General features: G+C 34.4%; 3 protein-coding genes across 6 annotated transcripts; 1 reads left to right on the top strand and 2 right to left on the bottom strand.

Moving 5' to 3' along the window:
• Positions 1 to 557: 557 nt before the first annotated feature.
• Positions 558 to 7,057, bottom strand: LOC118263317 (ethanolamine kinase). The gene is made up of 7 exons (XM_035575232.2): positions 6,908 to 7,057; positions 6,653 to 6,786; positions 6,359 to 6,542; positions 2,274 to 2,362; positions 1,473 to 1,699; positions 953 to 1,181; positions 558 to 874 (listed from the first exon to the last, which is right to left on the bottom strand). Exons 1-7 carry the CDS (start codon positions 7,040 to 7,042, stop codon positions 808 to 810), a joined length of 1,065 nt encoding a protein of 354 aa, XP_035431125.1. The 5' UTR covers positions 7,043 to 7,057; the 3' UTR covers positions 558 to 807.
• Positions 7,058 to 7,186: 129 nt separating this feature from the next.
• LOC118263318 (cytochrome b-c1 complex subunit 8) lies at positions 7,187 to 8,660 on the top strand. The gene is made up of 3 exons (XM_035575233.2): positions 7,187 to 7,326; positions 7,669 to 8,108; positions 8,522 to 8,660. Exons 2-3 carry the CDS (start codon positions 7,955 to 7,957, stop codon positions 8,647 to 8,649), a joined length of 282 nt encoding a protein of 93 aa, XP_035431126.1. The 5' UTR covers positions 7,187 to 7,326; positions 7,669 to 7,954; the 3' UTR covers positions 8,650 to 8,660.
• Positions 8,661 to 9,333: 673 nt separating this feature from the next.
• LOC118263319 (heat shock 70 kDa protein 4L) lies at positions 9,334 to 18,697 on the bottom strand. 4 transcript variants are annotated; one of them, XM_050705620.1, is made up of 15 exons: positions 18,396 to 18,697; positions 16,927 to 17,167; positions 16,602 to 16,743; positions 16,326 to 16,462; positions 16,084 to 16,238; positions 15,792 to 15,994; positions 15,557 to 15,675; positions 15,282 to 15,428; positions 14,652 to 14,769; positions 14,171 to 14,502; positions 13,471 to 13,605; positions 13,176 to 13,385; positions 12,727 to 12,869; positions 12,476 to 12,644; positions 9,334 to 12,307 (listed from the first exon to the last, which is right to left on the bottom strand). In XM_050705620.1, the coding sequence occupies exons 1-15, from the start codon at positions 18,509 to 18,511 to the stop codon at positions 12,155 to 12,157; spliced, it is 2,520 nt and encodes an 839-aa protein (XP_050561577.1). In that variant the 5' UTR covers positions 18,512 to 18,697; the 3' UTR covers positions 9,334 to 12,154. The 4 variants fall into 4 exon arrangements, with proteins under 4 accessions (XP_050561577.1, XP_035431127.1, XP_035431128.1 ...); XM_035575234.2 differs by having other exon boundaries at positions 13,471 to 13,584; XM_035575235.2 differs by having other exon boundaries at positions 14,249 to 14,502; positions 18,396 to 18,696.
• Positions 18,698 to 18,934: the final 237 nt, after the last annotated feature.

Here is an 18,934-nt window from a genome sequence, read left to right as displayed (position 1 = left end):
TAGGAGCGAGCATATTTACCACACCATCGATATCATTCCAAAACCCCTGATTTTGTTGTTGCCTATGGGCGGTGCTGATCGCTTATCATCAGGCGACCCGTGAACCCGTCTTCTATACTTCTCTTCCACTATCATCGGTGGATTATCAGTTTTCATGGACACTGAACGAACGAAACTTTTTTTCCCGATCGTCAACAGTGTTGACGAAATGGTGTTACCGAGCGGGAATAACCCGAGGAAGGGGGAAATCTAGGTCTTACCCAAGTACCTACGAACAATTTAAAAAAAGTAAGACGCTATCGACGTATATGACGACGACGTCATCACAGTGGCGTCTCATATTTTTCTTATACTTGCGTGCGTGTCAGCAATTCTCTACCGTATAATTTTATCTGTGTAAGTATCTATAAAATGCTTTAGCATGATTCCGAAATTCTTTGTCAGACTCTGCCCCCCACGATTCTCTACAAAGGAGTAAACTGTTCGCACACACGTCGTCGTTGTGACTATCTGCACATTTTATTGTGAAATTTAAAATAGGTAAAATAAATCTACTGTTTTTTATATTTAACGATATATTATTTATTATACTTAATTACTTAGATATAAACAGAAAACATAAATAATGATTAGGAATGTATTCTTTGATATCGATAAATTACAATTATCATTGCTAAGCAATAGGCAAACTTAGGTATTTTTTTTATCTACTTTGTAGTTGTACTTGATTTCTATATTTGCATTTTTAACTTAGATTAGGTACGATGGTCACACTTATGTCAGACGGCAACGAATGCGAACGGTCAATCAACTAAGCTGTTTGAAAATCTTGTCTCTTAGCTCGTAATATCGGTTCAACCTTATTTCTGCATATCTGAAAAAAAAAGTTAATTAGTTCGCTAATTAACAAAATATGTATTACTCACGATTCAAAACTATAAAAGAAACTCACCTTACAAAATCAAAATCGATGTCAGAATGTTCATATTGCACCAGCGACCATATTCCCCACAGGAAGTGAGACAGCAACGACATTTGTTGAACTTCTTTATAAACTTTTCTAATCTGTGGCTCTGTAGGATGGTCAATGTCCAAGTACATTGCTAGGTATACTTTGATCCAATCGAATTGGAACTCTTCGCAGGGATATCTGTCGTAATCGATGTCGTCTATTGATAGACCTAGAAAACAAAACGAGAAGCATTTTATGATTCAGGAAGAGATATCCTTCATCAGAGCGCCTCATTGCCCTGACCTCGTACTGACACAGTAAACAGGATGCAAAAGGCTATTCCAATAGGTGTAATAAATCAAATTACGAGGATACGGAAGCTGATATTTTATTAAATAATTTCAGTTCAAAAATTGCTCTACCCACAAATTGGGTGGAGACTGGGAAGCGTAGATACAGGAACCCTCTCAACTGACTAGATATAGTGCCCAATCAGTATCTAGAACATTTTAATACTTACCAACAAATTCATTGAAGTGATTGGCTATGTCAAACGCTTGGTAGCAGTACGCTGCATATTCATAATCTATGAAAGATATTGTTCCTTCATCTTTGTTGTATATTACGTTTCCTAGAAGCAAATCATTGTGAGCAAACACAATAGGACTTTCTGTTTTTGATAAAAGCGTTTTAAGACGCTCGTACTCTATCCTTAGTTTAGTTATCGAGCCGAAACTATTTGTGAATCTATAAAAAAGAGAAAATAAATTTTGTTTAGTTTGACTTTCTTTTAGTAGGTATCATAGGTACTCTGTATTATTATTCTAATGCTTACTGAATCTAGCAATAACTAGAGCGATAATGGCTAAATCATGCCAAGCTTAATTTAATAATGGGATTCGATTAACGATCTATTAAGATATGGTCAGGTAATCTATTAGGTACTTCTCAAGACATCGTATAAAAGCTGCGATTATTACGAAAACGATCGTCATTTTTTATTTTCAGCAGATTTTGACCAATTTACCTATACTTAGAAACAGTTTTCGATTGGTTCGTAAGGAATCGTAAGCCGTTCATGGACATTGTATTGGTAAATACATACTTAAGATAAACATGACCGATAGACATGTTATCGTAATAAAGCTGATGATCTTATCTTTCCAAAATAAGTCTTCAAAATAAGCACTCGACTGTTGCTATTGGCGTTAATGATAAAACCGTTTCAGATGTCGGAATTTGATGGATGTCTACAATCTACAAGTAGCTGCAATAATTTTAAGACATGCATAATTTCATAAGTTATGTCCAAGTAACTTACCTGGCTTGCTTTTCTTCCGATGAAAATGGATCAGGGAGTAAATTCAGAAACTGTTCAATTTTATCCCATACAAATGGTTCTTTCGGTATCTGCAACAGCGTCAAATAGTTTCCATTTAATAATTAAAATAATTTCATACCTTTTTCACAGTTAGACGACAATGAAGGCGATTTATAAATTTAATAGTCGGAAGACTAGGTTGCTTGTCAAAGAGACTTTATTAGACTTAACGAACTAAGAATATGAACGTTGCGATTCTTCGACGCTGATCGAGGAACCGATCGTCACTATTTCATAAATGAGCACTACCACTACCAGTACTCACGGCAACCGACCCTAGTCACCTATAACATTTATTTTAGTTCTAAACATCAGATTTATAGGAATTTATTTCTATATTTCAGAAACCTATCGTCACTAAAGACATTTGGTATGTACATACTATATAGCTAGGTACAGATATCATAAATTAACAAAGACAGTAAGTACCAAATAAGTGTGGGTTTACCAACCCCTTATCTGTCTAGCTGTAATATAAAAGTCAGCTATTATCATCACTGCTGTAGAACCATGAATGAATGTTTATTGTTAAACGGCCATAACTCATTCAAGTGTAATATCCATTGAAATCCATTAACAAATAGAGGTATCTACGTCATCCTATTGCCTGGCTCTAGCAGCTCTGCAAAGTTTTCCACGCAATCATTAATATTGATATGAATGATGGATGGCGAAACCAGGTGGGGATGGGATAAATATGTCGGCATCTACCTATTGAACGGATACGCTTTTTTATTTGCCGAAGGAGTAAATAAGGGCAAGAATGCAAATAACACTCTTATGTACACAGACTTTTATAGATACGATTGGCCTAGCCTATTTATTCGTTCATCGGTAGTGCATTTTATAGTTCTACACTTGAACGAATCGCAATTTCTACGCCAAATGCTTATATAGGTACCTTCTTAGTTTATCTAGGTACCTTCTACAGCTACACAATGGTTCGTGTTTTTTTTCTTTTGAAAGACTAGTACGTTTTCAGCTTTGGCAGGACAACGCATTGAAATAAGTTGCAGTATGCTCAGACCTTTATATGCCGATGTTTAACCAAATCTACTCGTATAGTCGTATAGGTGGGCAATTGAATACGTGACCTTCATTTAAAAATACATACCTAGGTAATAGAGTAACTAATAGCTACGTATTTAAACTATGTAATTCTAAGTTTCTCATGTTTGGTTCCTATTTCACGTATGTTTCCACGCTTAATCTTACATTATTGTCACGTACGTACTTAACGATACTACATACATAAGTATTATTTACTTAATTGTCTTTTTTGTGTCAAAAGATAGTTACTTAACTCGAAAACATCCAACTCAAGACCTTGTAATCGAACAATTGCGTTAAACCACAAGGCCAGAGCTGCCAATTTTTTTAACAATACATACATGGTTTGGATATATTGCCGTACCTCCGGGTTTCATGTTGAGACAAATGCTTTTAATTATGTATCATCTAAATGTACACATGAATGCAATAAATGATTTGAGTTTGAGTTTGAGTACATCATTCAGGATAACAAATTCGATATCAAAGATACATATTACATTTTCATTTCTTGCCCTCCCATCAGCGCGTATCAAATTGTTAATTACATATTGCTATACAAATCTTATTATAAAACATACCTAATGTGCTCCTAACAGATAAGACAATCAAAAGTACCTAAGCAATTGATGTGAGAAATAAAGTTTAATTTATACCAGTAGATAACACTACACTATCTACATGTACAAATGTATTTAAAAGAAAATAATCAAGAGTGTGTGTGAAGATAAGAGTTCGTTTTATAGTCGTGCACGTACGACGACATTATAATTCGTCGTTGTTTATGCTTAACACATTAAACGATATGGGGGGCAACTGGCAAGCGGCGCTAGCGGAGGATTTGCTTTCAACAGATTTTTATTGACAGTCAAAGTCTTAGCAACTAATTGCATGACGCTGAATAGGAATCTTTTAATCATTTGTAAATAAGTTTATTATAAATCCGGATACGTTATACGCTAGATAATGTATTAGATATAACTGGAAAATTCGCTGGTTTTTAGTGTAGCTGGCTACTTCGCTGTTATATTATAACAATAACAATTTAAAATTATTATTAAATACTTAGGTTTTTTTTTGCGGGGGGAAATCATCCAATGTCTTTTCTCGCCCTGAGCGAAGCGAGAGGGAGTGTCAGACTCTTACTGACTAAAAACCACCCCGTTCCTACTCCTGCTTTTCGAACCGGAGCCCCGGTAAACCCGCTAGGTAGTCCGCAGCTCCGGATCAGGCATCAGCCCTACTGGACCCCATCTGTGGTGGTCTGATGGAATACTTAGGTATATGTGTCAAAATATGCAGAAATTGGCCTTGCCTTATCTACCTAGTCGGTTGAATAGTAATCATTATGTACTAGAAACCTAGTAATAAGTACTATACTAGGTAGGTAGGTATTACATAACGCTTCGTGTACTACCTACTTAAATACGAATACATAATTTGTGCACCATGTAGTTTTGCGTGCAGTTTAATACTAACATGACGAAACAATATGCAATATAGACTTGACTAGACTCAGAAATCTTAGAATGCACGATTTAGGTACTTATAGTACTATAGAGAAAATAGTACTTATCTAGGTATTTTATCGTCATGACATTATCATAAATAGTAAATACAACTATGTCAAGGCACGGGCAGACATGAAGCCCTAAATAAATATTTTAAAACCTAATACATATTTAAGTTAATGTCTTGTTGGTACTTATAGGATTAGATTATGAAAGATATTATATACCGAGATGTCATGTGGTACGATTCTTTGAAATGAAAGAGTTTCACGTCTTAGTTAATGTCACGTCACCTTATTATTTAAGCCTTTCAGTGATTGGGGTCGTTCAATTTGTCGTTAAACTGACGATAGCGCAAATATTCAAAAAAGAAAATAATTCTCTAAAATAGTCCTATCAACGTTTTGGCGCAATTAAAAAATAACATTCCTAAAATTATTCAAACCGCGTAATCGCGTATAGCTAATTTATGCGATATTCGATTTAACGTATAAAATATTTGAATAATAATAAACGTGTGACGAAAATCGCACAACGTTGTTTGCCAGTGTGACCTTACCCTTAGCCTTGCAACATAAATTCAAGAGCGCGACTGTGATGTGATGTGTAAAGAAACTTGATAGGTACTTAGGTACCTACATACTTATTGCAAATCTATCCTGCCCTGTAAGTACTAAGAAGCAACTACTACTTAAGTTGAATAGTACCTACTTTTGTAAAATTATAACATTGATACACAATATTTATCAAAGATCTTTAGACATTAGACTGTAATATAATATTCATGATAATTATCAGAACATAATAGAGGATATTGTTATTGGTCAACAAATTCCTTATCAACATATTTATTTTTATACAAACTAATGTTTTGATGTTATTTTTAATATTGTTCAGACCAACTTTCAACTTTAATCTACAGTCTTAAAGTCGAAAATTGAAAAAAATTGTTGGGTGAGTGGATTGACCTGGTGTCAGTACCTTGAAATATCTAGAATTTTAAAGATTGAAGACTTGACAACCTCACCTTCACCTGTTTTTGAATTCTACCCATTCATTGCAATCTAGAGAATTGAAGATAACATCCTGTCTCAGTTGTTGCCATTTGAAATATGTTCAACAAATACAACATATTAGATATTGTAATATAATTACATATACATACATTGTCACATGGAATAATTTTTCCACAAATACTAAACATACATGAGGTGAATCATACCTTAGCAAAAACATGCTTGCGATGATGGCAGGTGATCCATCCAATGCAGTTAAGTTATGTTCACACAGCCAATACCTGGATGGGTAACCATTTATTTACTACACTCCCTATTCATATACTTCTATATAGGAGCAGTCTGAAATTCTCATCATGCACGATTTGTCTGCCCTACTATTCTTTCATGAAATGTGGAGTGACAAGTTTTGCTTTAGCTATGGATCTATAATAGTTGGTATACATACTTCTTTTCCTAGTTGAACTTTGTGCATTTTGGCCATTTGTGTAGCGACTAGGGGCCATATATTGTCATTGGTAACTGATTCAACATTCAAGGTAACTCCAGGGTAGTATTGATATGCCAGGCCATTTTCAAATATTCCATAAACTTGAGGTGCCAGTCCAAGAACATTGAGGGTTTTGATATTTCTACAAAGGGAACAAAAACAACAACAATATGTTATAATCAATCATTCTGGGGTAAACGAGCCTCAGTAGAAATATATTTATTATTAAAAATGAAGAATTTGTAAATTTACCTGATCTCTGCACTGCGATCAATAAATAAATCAGTTTTATTTCCATATATGCGAACAAGCAAAATGTCTTTTTCACCACTTGATTCCATAAATTGACATGATACTAACTTATTAGTTATTCCATCTGTTAAAGTCTACAATTGAAAAAAAAATGTAAATAAATAGTTTTTTGTTGGATAAGGAATATAAAAAATTGATAATATTTTTTTACTAATATTTGGTTAAATTAAATAAATTCCATATTTACCAACATACCTTTAATTTAATATTTTCTTGAATCCAATTCGGTCTAATAGTTTTAAGTAATTTTAAAACTCCCGCATACAGGTCATTTTCATCAATTTTAACTGGCACAAACGTGTCTCCAGCAGCCAAGCAAACCGACGACATCGCACTTTATTTATTGTAAATATTTATTGCACAAATTCAAACCGCAAGAGCACAACTAGCTGCCATGAAGATCGTTTTTACAATGGCGAAGCGCGAAGTGACAATAAAGGCGGTGGCGGCAGATAACGCTAGTAGTGAAACCAGTGTTTAGTTGGTATCATCAAAAACTACAGAACAGCGGTAGCTTAGAAAATTCTTGATATCAATTTAAAACATTTATTTAGCTCATCATTCCTGTTTTTCATGTGAATAGCTGATTGACTGTGAATTTGAACATTTTGAAGGTCGGTGTCGAAGGGTTCCATTTTACTAAATACATGCGCAGCACACAATAAAATTTGAACTGAGGCGCGGGCGGCGCAGTGGTGGCGTGAACGCGCATCCCCCTCTATCTCTACCCCGCTCATTTGTACGCGCTTCTACTGCGCGTATACGCGCTTCATGCGCGCGCTTGTATCATCAATGCAAACGCAAGAATCGGCGTCTACGGCGCCGAAGACGCGCGTTCCTAATACGCGCGTCGCCTGCGCGTTTAAAATACGCCATGTGCTATGGGCCTTATTTAGCTCATCATTCCTGTTTTTCATGTGAATAGCTGATTGACTGTGAATTTGAACATTTTGAAGTTTGATTTGACTAAATTTGACAGCATGACAGCGTTTCATTGTCCATGAAATAAAAAAATATTTTGCAACCCTGGACTTTCGTCAATTTTAGCATTGGTTTCGGTCTTTGGAATTTAATTACAGAAAACACTGGTCATTAACAACAAGCAGCAATTAACATTATAACGAAAAACAACTTTCAAACTGATTGATTTCTATGATTTCTCGAAGAACAGATAGATTTGTCATAATATTATTTCTGTTCCTTTTGTAATTTATTGGTTTATTATTTTAAAATTCTATAGAAATGGGACGACGTTTTGGTGATCTAGCAGTTATAAGAGGAATAATTTATTATAAATTGTCACCGCACGAACAAAAGCCTTTTGCTACAGCCTTTGCTTATGGAATCCCTAACTTTGTACCAAGAACCTTATCTACTATTTGTACATGGCTCCCTTGTATGTACAGTTTTAATAAATACATAGTTTATTTAATTTTTTTATTCACCTTCTTTTTATAGATTTTAGATTAGGCATGAAGTAGAATATTACAATTTTACATGGGGCGACTATCGTCTACCCTCCTTTTCCAAAGAGTGATATTGTATACTAGTTGGTAATCACATTTTTGGGCTTCCGTAATTCCGTAAATAATATAACCAGAACGACTAAGTAGAGTTATGCACCGTCAAATACCAAGATTTCGGATTCCGCATTGTAAACGCTCATATCTACCTACCAGAACTTTCTCGAACCTGTGATTCATTGGACGGGAGCCTCTCACCCACCCATTACTACCATCTGCGACATTGGTATTTATATAAATAAAATTATATATTCGGTTATGTATTATAGAAACCTCTGTTTTACAGGTTTTTTAGCTGGCTACATAACATTCGTATCCGTGGAAGAAGCTTATCGCAGATCGAAGAGGAAGAACCCGATGGACTACATGTATGAAGTAAACCCTGCCATCCCAGAAGGTTGTGAACCTAAATAATTGTTTTAAAATGAAGTTGCTATTTTATCACTGTTATTAAACTACTTACATACTGAAATTAGATTGTCTTTAATGGGTACTTCTAAAATCTTAACGTCTGAAAGGTTTTATTAGGTCGTAGACCACCCCCTTATTTCTATTTTAGGTATTTGTATTCCGTGCTTATTATTGTAGAAAGCACCCGTGGTTCACCATATGATAATTTAATATATGAAAACAAGTGCAGCATTCTGCACGGCAATGATGCTCCTATCGTGGATTGCTCATAGAAAATCTAAAGGTGCTCTGGGAGTTCAGTGCAATGGAGCGACTGCGGAAATAGGATTCGGGTTTTCGAAATCTCAGTGTAGTGTAGGGGTCATAGTATAATATTAAATCGGGTGTCCGTCAGAATGAATGAATTATTTCCTGCCATCTTAATTTTAGAATAAAAAAGCTTTAAGGTCAGCCATACACAGACTGCTTCAAGTAGACTACTACACCGTGCGGTAAAGTAGTCATCCATTCGCTGCCGTACATACAACTGCTCGAACAGTCGTGACCGCTCTAAGCCGCTCGACCGGTCCGTGAACGTCGCTTAGCCATTAACTACTCGAGCAGTTTGTACGGCTGGCCTAAGCGTGCCCGTTATATTCATTCTGACGTCATTTTCATTCATCCCTGAAGATAATAAATAAACACTAATTGTTAAATTATCCATTTACTAAGCTTTAATGCACAAATAACATAGTAATGGTTCAACCATTTTATTTGCAAATGTACAACATAGGCCACAATAACCTATAAGTATATAGCTGATGACATGAAGTGTGACAGAATTGATGAATTCGTTTAACATTACACAAGCACTTTTGGACAGTAGGGGGGACAAACAAATTCTTGTTATAAAAGCAAGCCCCGTTAATCAAAAAACTAAGGGGAAATTAATTATATCAAAATGTAAATTGACTATTGAGATTGTCATGTACATGTAGCACATGAAACCAAAGAGGATATAGGACTTATCTATAGCCTTATCTAAGTATTAATTTCGATCCTATATTACTATTGCAGTTGGTAAGTGTGGAATGATTAATTTTTGTAGAGACCAATCAAACATAGAAATAAGGGAAAGTAACAATTGTGTGAATGGAGAGTTGTTTTTATTAATTCGACAACTTTTATGGATAGTGTAATAGTAATAAAGTTACAAGTACCTCAATAACCACTCTAACGTCCAGCCGCGCACGGCATCCGAACCGCGCGCGACTCGCAAGTTCGTCGTAACAAAAAACCTATATAGCTACTGAACCGTAATGCCTAGAATAAAGAAAAGAATACCAAAAAAAGATTGAAGAATACTGATCAATCTTAACGATATTTTAAAATCTTTAGTTAATCTTTAAAATACAATAAAACGGGTTAAACATGAAACACAGAAAAAAAAACAGAATTATTTCTACCTTTTTAGAATATACGGCACAACTATTGCATATTTTATCAATAAAATATTTTCACAACAAACTAGACTCATTACCCTTTCTTTTGATGTATATATGATTATATTCGGTTAACTCTAAGTATTGTAATTAAATCGAAAGAAAACACTACTCGTAATTTTACACATCAAAAAACCTGAGGAACACATTGACAATTATGGAATCTTCAATGAATTTAGTATATTTCTCTTTGAAAAATGTATTATTTTGCTTATTACGAAATGTATTTTGATATTTTATATACTATTGTAATGCAAAGTATGTAAAATATGTATAAACAAAACTAAAAGTGGCCAACACCAGACCGGCCATTTTTTTCGAAACAACAATCGTTTGAAGTTAAAATTAGACTAGATTTATCAGCTAAAACTGTGATATTTGTACATCATCGTAAAGCACAAATCTTCTAGTTTATATGTATAACACTTGCAAGATAAATTAAACAAAACTGTAGTATTTACGACATAATTGTTGGAACTCACAAAAACACTTCAAAAACGAGTCAACTAACTTTAAAAATTTATATTTTGTTTGTCAAAGCATATTACAACGCCATGTCTTATTTTTTCGTCGAACAATATTAAACTCGTCACTTTGGATACTATAGTATCCATGGACGTTAGAGTGGATAAGTTTGAATGAAACTAATTGTAGACGATGGAATGGTCTTTATAAGAAGACGAAGAGGTGAAGGAACAATACTTTTACACACGCAATATTAACTTACCAGTGTAAAAAACGAGTTTAGGTACATTAAAATGCTTGGAGTTTTATTTTCGTTTCCCCTCAATAGTATTCATACAGATGGTTGCAAATGGGAATACAGTCTAGCAATTTTACTACACACTTATATACTCCTAATAAAAATGCCTAAGAATGCGAGGTTTTATTTTCAAAGAAATGATGTCTTCCGTGCAAAAATAAACTCTCATGTTGTGATGAAAGTGTCTATTTTTACATCAAAAGTAATGTAGCAATCATTTCAATATTAAAGCATTTTTAGATTACTCAGAGACCAGGATTTAGTTCTGTGTAAGTGAAAATCTACACATTTTTTGACAGGAATCGTGATTATTGCTTTTTATTAAAACCAAGATATTTCCACAGTGATGTTTAAATTAGTTAAATTGTTATAAGGCCAGCTTACAATTTTATTATTTCTTACACATTGTCATTCAACAAAAGGATCTCTATTTTAACTAGTCAAAGGTATAATTATAATGCGGAAAATAATTCCTGTTCATCAAAAAGAGTAGGATCCTTCGGAAATCTGTGTTGTATTAATTAATGTAAGTATTGTTTTCTAACATTATATTATACCATTTAAACAAATAACACGAAAATCTTAAAATTATTCTATTGCCTTAGCACATAGGTGAAATTAAAATATAGGCATTTCAGTGAAAATAAGAACCAGTACCATCAAGATATTAATTCTTGATAAGGAATATTTTAATTTCACCTCTATAATCAATGTGCTCCCTCGTATTAATTTATTGGCTATATAAAATTATTAACTAAATTCAATTTTATCACATCACATGAAATAAAATTGCTGTTATCGCACAAAAATGCATTAAGTAGGTGTACAAAATGTAACCAAAATATAAATTACATTAATACTATTTATTACTCGGGTTATACGCCTAAAATTTGAAATGCGCGTATTAAAGTTATTCGATTGAACAAAACGATACGTAAAAAAATGCATTATAGTAGCATAGTAGAAAATAACTTCAAAATTGTTACCAGCCATTCCATCATTCGAATAAAAATAAATATTCACTATAATTTGTCCGTGCGTTCCTTCACGATGGAAAACGCGGAATGCGTCATAAAACTAAACAATAACACCATATGAGAACTGTAGTTTAGAATTAAAAAAAAATACAGTTGTCCTTCATACAATATCCTTGAAATAGTCCTTATGTAGAGTAAACATGTGGTATCGTATGTGAATGGAGTGTAATTATTTAGTATTATGATTCAGTATTATATGTGCAGGTAGTATTAGGAGTGGTTCATATTCATTCGACATCCATTTGTTCTTGTGTCTGCTGAGCGTCACTGGGCGCGGCAGAGTCGGGCTGTCCGTCGCCAGCTGTAGGGTTGGCGGGCGGCGGGGTCTTCTCTTTAGGTTTGGGTTTGTTTAATATTGGGTTGACAGTATTCTCGAAGGTCTGAAAAGATAAATTATTCAACAATTACCACATGTGTGTCTAATAATTAAGCTAAAAAAGAATACCACAAATAAGTGTGTCAAAAATTTATGGAAAAGGTTCAATTTCAAAGAAATTTAATTTAGTATTAATATTCTATAATGGTACTAGTAATATCTGAGTGAGTACCTGTCGTTCCTGGCGGATTTGGTGCGTGGTGTGTGGTGGCGACTGGTGACGCGGTGTATGCGCGAGCGCCTGGCGAGCACTCTCCAACCAGTTCAGTGCGTTCTTAGCGGCCTCTGCCACTTTCTGAACGTCAACATCAGCCAAGTGAGCGTACTTAACGTCGCCAGCTCTGAAACAAATAAATTGCATTTGAGAAATGTTTTACAAATTCCTATAAAACAATTATGTTGATTAAGTGAAAACAAACATACTTGTACAAATCAACAGCTTTGTTGGCTAATTGGATTGCTCTTGAAAAATCATCTAATGCTCCAGGGCGGAGTTCGTACTCCAAACGTCGCTGCTTAATGGGTTCGCCTTCTGTTCTCAACTCCGCTAGTTTATCGCTATATACCTGGAAGAAAACAAGTATTTAGTATTTTTATATTATTCGAATGTATAAAATACGCACAGTTAATATGTGGATAAATGATAATTATTTTTGCAAATAGGTCACAATGTAACTCTTTTACACATCGATCTCTTAAATAACTAAATCAGGTAAGTTCTAAAACTGAGACCAGATGTCGAGAAATGGGAAACCGCATCCTATAAAACTATAATTGTAAATGATTTAATGCGATCCTCCTGTCAAGGATGCTAGATGCCTTTTGATGGACGAAAAAGGAGTTGAAAAATGTTTGTTTTTTTTAAATCTTACCTGTCTGTGTTGGTCTTCACCTTCGTCATACAGCCATTGTTCGAGAGCGTCCAACTGGTTGACAAGACGATTGCGATTATCTTCCGCGATGAAGTCGTGGAGAGCTTCTCCTTCAGACAGTTTACCACGCAATTCATACACGTATTCTTCCAAAGCATTGCGAGCGTCAGCACGTTCTTTTTCCTGTCTATCTTGAGCTTGCATTTTTCCCTGTAAAAATGCAAATTGTTTAGCAAATACATAAACCCACAAATGTAAGTAAAAATGTATAAAAAAGATTTTATTTTGTAATTACCTCTTGCTCAACATATGAGTTAAGATCATGTTTGGCAAGTCCATGTGTCTGAGCATCAATTGGTAGTTCAATGGTTTTAACGAGAACCTTCTTGGTCTTGTCCTTGGATTTATCCTTTTTATCATCAGCATTTTCCTGGAAATAAGCGCCACAGGTTCAAATCTAATAAATTAAATACCACTCCCCACTACCACCACTGCTTGGCTAAAACCGACTTGTAAATTTAAATGTGCACTTGTTTGTGCCCCAAGCAGTGAGGTGACCCATTTGCATTTATTTCATAATAATTAAAATGTTCTACGTATTTACGTAATATAATAATAAAAATAACTCAAACTTCGTAAGTCCTTCACAGTCCAGGGTTTCTGCAGAACGAAAAATGGGAAAACGAAAGAATCAACTTCAAGCTTGACAAAAACATGCGTGGACACAGAGAAAAAGTTTAAAAGAATAAAAACAAGAAGAAACTGTAGAGGCGACATTCAGCCTCGTAAAACAAGAAATTTGTGCAAATGGACCTCAAAATGAGGGTGGGGACGAAACAAAACTTTGTGATGTCTGCTGCCAAAAGGTTGCAAAATGGAGGACTTAGATGATTAAAATACATGTTAGAATACTTAGAATATATAAAACAAGCGTTACGAAGAGACGGCGGGCAACAAACAACACGGGACTGGCCACACGCGCTACCGACACGTACCCCGCTGAACCACTGTCCTACTTTCTGTGTCCACGACTGTTTTTGTTGAGGCTCCCCCTTCATTTCGTCGTCTCTCACCTCTTGGTTTTCGGGGCCATTTTGTTGCTGATCTTGGCTCGCACCATTGGTATCCATAGCAGCATCTTGTCCTTGAGAATTTTCATTTGAATTCTCCATCTCTATATTTTCATTTTGAGCAGCATCTTGTTTCTTTTCCACGAGGGATGCAGAGGCGACTGTTATGATGCCATGAATGTTCACTCTCACTTTGAGTTTTACTTTCTGTGACTCTCCCTCAGCTGTTGGCTGAACATCTCTGATGTGCCACTGACCTGTAATAGTTTACAATCAAGATTCTAATCTATCTAAAGAGGTTGGTACAAACGAGGTGCTAACTCCAAGCATACAATCAAACTTTACTAGTTTAACTTGTAAGAATTACTACTGGCAACAAGTCAATATATATATATAGGAAACTTACCAATAAAAGTGTCTGGATAAGGCACCTGGTCCGAATAATAAGCACTCACAGAGAATGGCTCTTTTCTGTAGAAAGTCAGCATCTTTGAGAATGGCGCAGCGTGGAAAGCTGAGAACACCTGAAATTACGTAAAGACTTTGTTAGTACAAAACAACAAACAAAACTAAAAGTAATTCAGTTCTAATTCACTAACTTCAACTTTCACTTGAACCACCTTATTACACTTTTATGTGTCAAAACAGTCATTATATTTATTTATAACATGAGTATTAGTAGCAATAATAATAATTTTCCAGTATACAAACACAAGTTGTCATGGTAACAATAACCATTATACCAAATTAATTTCAATGACATTGAAATAACATACCAATGTCCTTGGCATTGTTGATATTTTTGTATGTATTGCTTGATCCACAATTAGGTGGACAGGTTATTATACAACTACTATATAGGAACTTTTCATATAAACCTTTTAAATATATATTTTTTTTCATTAGTGTAAGTTTTACTACTATTATCTACTTTCTATAAATTACATGCATAATGATAGATCAAAAAACTCAGTTTGCTATTAATTAAGAAACAAAAGTCCTCTCTATTTTAATGAATAGTTTATAGATGACTAACCTCCATGTCTCCATCCTCTCCCTTGGTGGCATCCCAGGCGAGGCGTACGGCGTAAGGCTGGACGTCAGTGACGCTGAACTCACGCACGCGCACAGCCGGGCTCAACATAGCACACTGCAGCGCACAACCACGGGACACTGCTTCATCCTAGAATTTACCATACACATTTATACAGACTGCAAAATTAAACTATAGAGTACTTTTTGTCAATGTAAGTTGTTAACGGTTAAAGAATGACATTAATACATTTCGTTTCAAAAAAGTGGGTATGTTACCTGGTTCAGTGTGGTTGAGGCATGCTTGTTAAACACTTGTTCAATCAAGTTCTTGACAGCTGGGATTCTGGTGGATCCTCCAACAATCTCTACAGAGTGAATGTCTTCGGGTCTCAACTCTGAAAACATTGTTGATAAACAATTAGATCCCATCTAAATTAAAGACAATGGTCTGAAGTATGTATCAATAACATTGTGAGGTAATGAAATAGGATTAATTTAATAAATTACTTACTGGAATTGTGTAGTACAGCCCTCATAGTTCTTTCAATGCGTGTGAAGGTCTCAGCACAGATTTGTTCCATCTGTGAGCGCTGCATCTCGCTGGAAACGTCGCGCTCTTCCATGAAGCACTCAATGTTGATGGGAAGGCGAGTGCTGTTTGCAGACATCTGCTTCTTCAGTTTTTCAACTTCTTGCAACAGCCGAAGGAAAGCCCTGTTAATTTAAAGAATGATGAATTACCAATCAATTCTGTAAAAATATTCTCAATAAAAATTCTTAATGTGTTGAATAGGAAACAGTACCTTTGGTTTTTCCTAGCATCCAGCTTTAATCGACTAATGAAGTCCTGACAGAAATAGTCAGCCAGGGCCATGTCAATGTCTCTTCCACCACATTGAGCATCAGTCGATGTAGCCAGAACACGCAGCTTACCCTTGTTGAATGCACATGCAGATACCTAAAGACAAGATATCAGAGTTATTAGAGTTTAGATCATACTTCTTGTTACTGTACGTATAAACTTTATCACCGTCTAATAACTTACCTGAAGTGAACTGTGACCAAAGTCAACAAATACTACATTTTTGGGCTTTTCCTCAGGAGCAGGTAAATCTTGTTTATAAATACCATAAGCCAAAGCAGTGGCAGTAGTCTCATTCATAAGGCGTAATACATTCAATCCTGGAAAAATACATAACGTAAATTAGTTATCTATGAAGCCACAGATACTATGTGGTTTATAGTTTGCTGATAAGAATCTGTTTAAATTGAATTCCACAATTAAAATTTCTTTTATTTATAGTATGTAGTTATATAGTACCTGCAATATTGGCAGCGTCCAACAAAGCATTTCTTTCAGCGTTTGTGAAGTAGCTCGGTACAGATATGACACAATCATTAATGGGTGTCTGTAATGCTATGGTTGCACTTTCTTTCAGTTTTGTGAGGAGCATAGCTGTTATCTGCAAAGACAAAAAAACATAAGTACAGTCATTATAATATGTGACGAAACTAATGCAATAGTTCTGTGAAGCAAAATAGGAGTCACATGATAACAATTTGATAAGGAACAAACACATTGCCCTATGTCAAGGATGGTCAACATACATATTTATGATTAGGGCTAGAGAATACGAACTATTTACCTGTTCAGGAGAAAAGACATTGTCTTCGCCCAGATAGTTGACTCTAATGCCGATCCCATCATCCTGTCTTTGTTCAACCTTGAAGGGGAAATGTTTCAGTTCTTTTTGAACATATGGATCAGAGAATTTTCTACCTAACAGCCTCTTGAAGCCAAATACAGTGTTTTTCATATTTGTGACCATTTGGTTCTTTGCAGCCACTCCCAATATTCGATTTTTCGGTGAAAACGCAACACATGATCTGTAAATAGAATAAGGACAGTTGTACACAACATTTTAAAATATGCCTACTTAAATAATAATGCTGTTCTATTTTGTAAATATGTGAATATTCGACAAAACAAAATTTTTACATACTTAACTGATATAATAGTAACTTTATAGTGAACAAATAATTGTAAATCAAATACTTTTGTCCTGTTTCAGTTACATAATTTAATTCAAATTATTGCTCTAAAACCAAGCAATTTATTACTTACTAAGCACTATAAACCTATCATGAATGATACTATAACATTTTAAAGGCAATAGAGCTACTTAATGGATTCTTGTCATAGAAACTAATTGAATATTTATGAATTTTGAAAAGAGGAAAAAGTATGCATTATACTATATTTTCATACTTTAGGATAGGGGCTTTCTAGAAATTACCAGCTATGTTGTAAATCACATGTTTGAATATTGTTGCTTACTTTTGTAATTCATTAATTAATAGTAGCTTTGACAACATGTGTTTATTTTTTAACTTAATTTAATAAGTTATAAAATATATCTGTTTCTATAGATTTCTAATTACATAAAGAATATTAGAGTACATTTAATGTGTATTCTAATTATATTCTTATTTGAATAATACTAATTTGTAGAAGGAAAATCTTCAATGTTTTAAAATGAGGTCATTACAGCAATGTGTTAGAATTTGTAGCCAACCTTTTTAGTGAGATATAATGATATTAATAATGTATTGTCCAATACATTATTGCCTCGAGGATACTAATCATATTAACTTGATCAATACTTTTTTGTTACTCAATAATGTAGTAAATTATGGTTATTATCATAAAATATCCACATTATCCAACTTATGTTACAATTTGTCGAAGTTTTTGGTAAAAATGTTCAATAATTCGAGTCAAATTATAGAAAAAGTATGACTAACCTACAATGAAACATCAAAATTTAACAAGGACATTGAAAATATGATTAATGCTCTATAAAATTTGTGAACTAAGTAAATAATGACTTTTTATGAATATTCTGCTTGGTAGGCCTTATTTATAGTATAGTAATCATATAGGATCAAAGAAATAAGCATTTCTTATAAGGTCTGAACATGACAAGCAGATAATTTAATCAGATGTTAGCGAGGTTCTAATGATTTGTCAATGGACGAACCATGATGACAGAAAGAACTATCACACATTTTTAATATATAAAAAGTAACAAAAATAACAATGTTTTGTACTTACGGAGTACCGCGGAGACTGTAATCGTTGGCTATTGTCTCAATACCACCTGCTTTAGCCACAGCGATATAACATGATTCGTTACCGAAATCAATACCAATGACGGACATAGCAGCCATCGTTAACTAAAATTTGTCTCAATTTATTACAAGAACAATTAAATCTTGCTTATCTTCCGAATAACACGAAGAGAGAAACACGTTGCTGAATTCTACAATCGATCAATCTAACGTATAAACGCCGGTTTATTGCCGCATAGTAGTTCCTTCATTCGTGCTCGTACCCGAATTTTCTAGAAGTGTGTCCAATAGTGTTGCGACTTGCAGTTGAAAGAATCTAGTCGATTACCACTTCTCTTGTATAAAATCGACTACATTTTTTCTCAGAATAATAGTATTTCAAATTCTGCTTAATTCATCGACATTCGATATTTTCAAATATCAAAGTAATCTGTAATTTTCAGCATTCTTGTAAAGGATTCTCTGGAAAACCGAGTTGTTTTTTGTAAGGACTTTTTGTACAATGATCTAGCTGGTTGATTA

Source organism: Spodoptera frugiperda, chromosome 27, assembly GCF_023101765.2.
Source record: "Spodoptera frugiperda isolate SF20-4 chromosome 27, AGI-APGP_CSIRO_Sfru_2.0, whole genome shotgun sequence".
Classification (NCBI taxonomy): domain Eukaryota; kingdom Metazoa; phylum Arthropoda; class Insecta; order Lepidoptera; family Noctuidae; genus Spodoptera; species Spodoptera frugiperda.
This window is presented reverse-complemented; position numbering and strand designations above follow the sequence as displayed.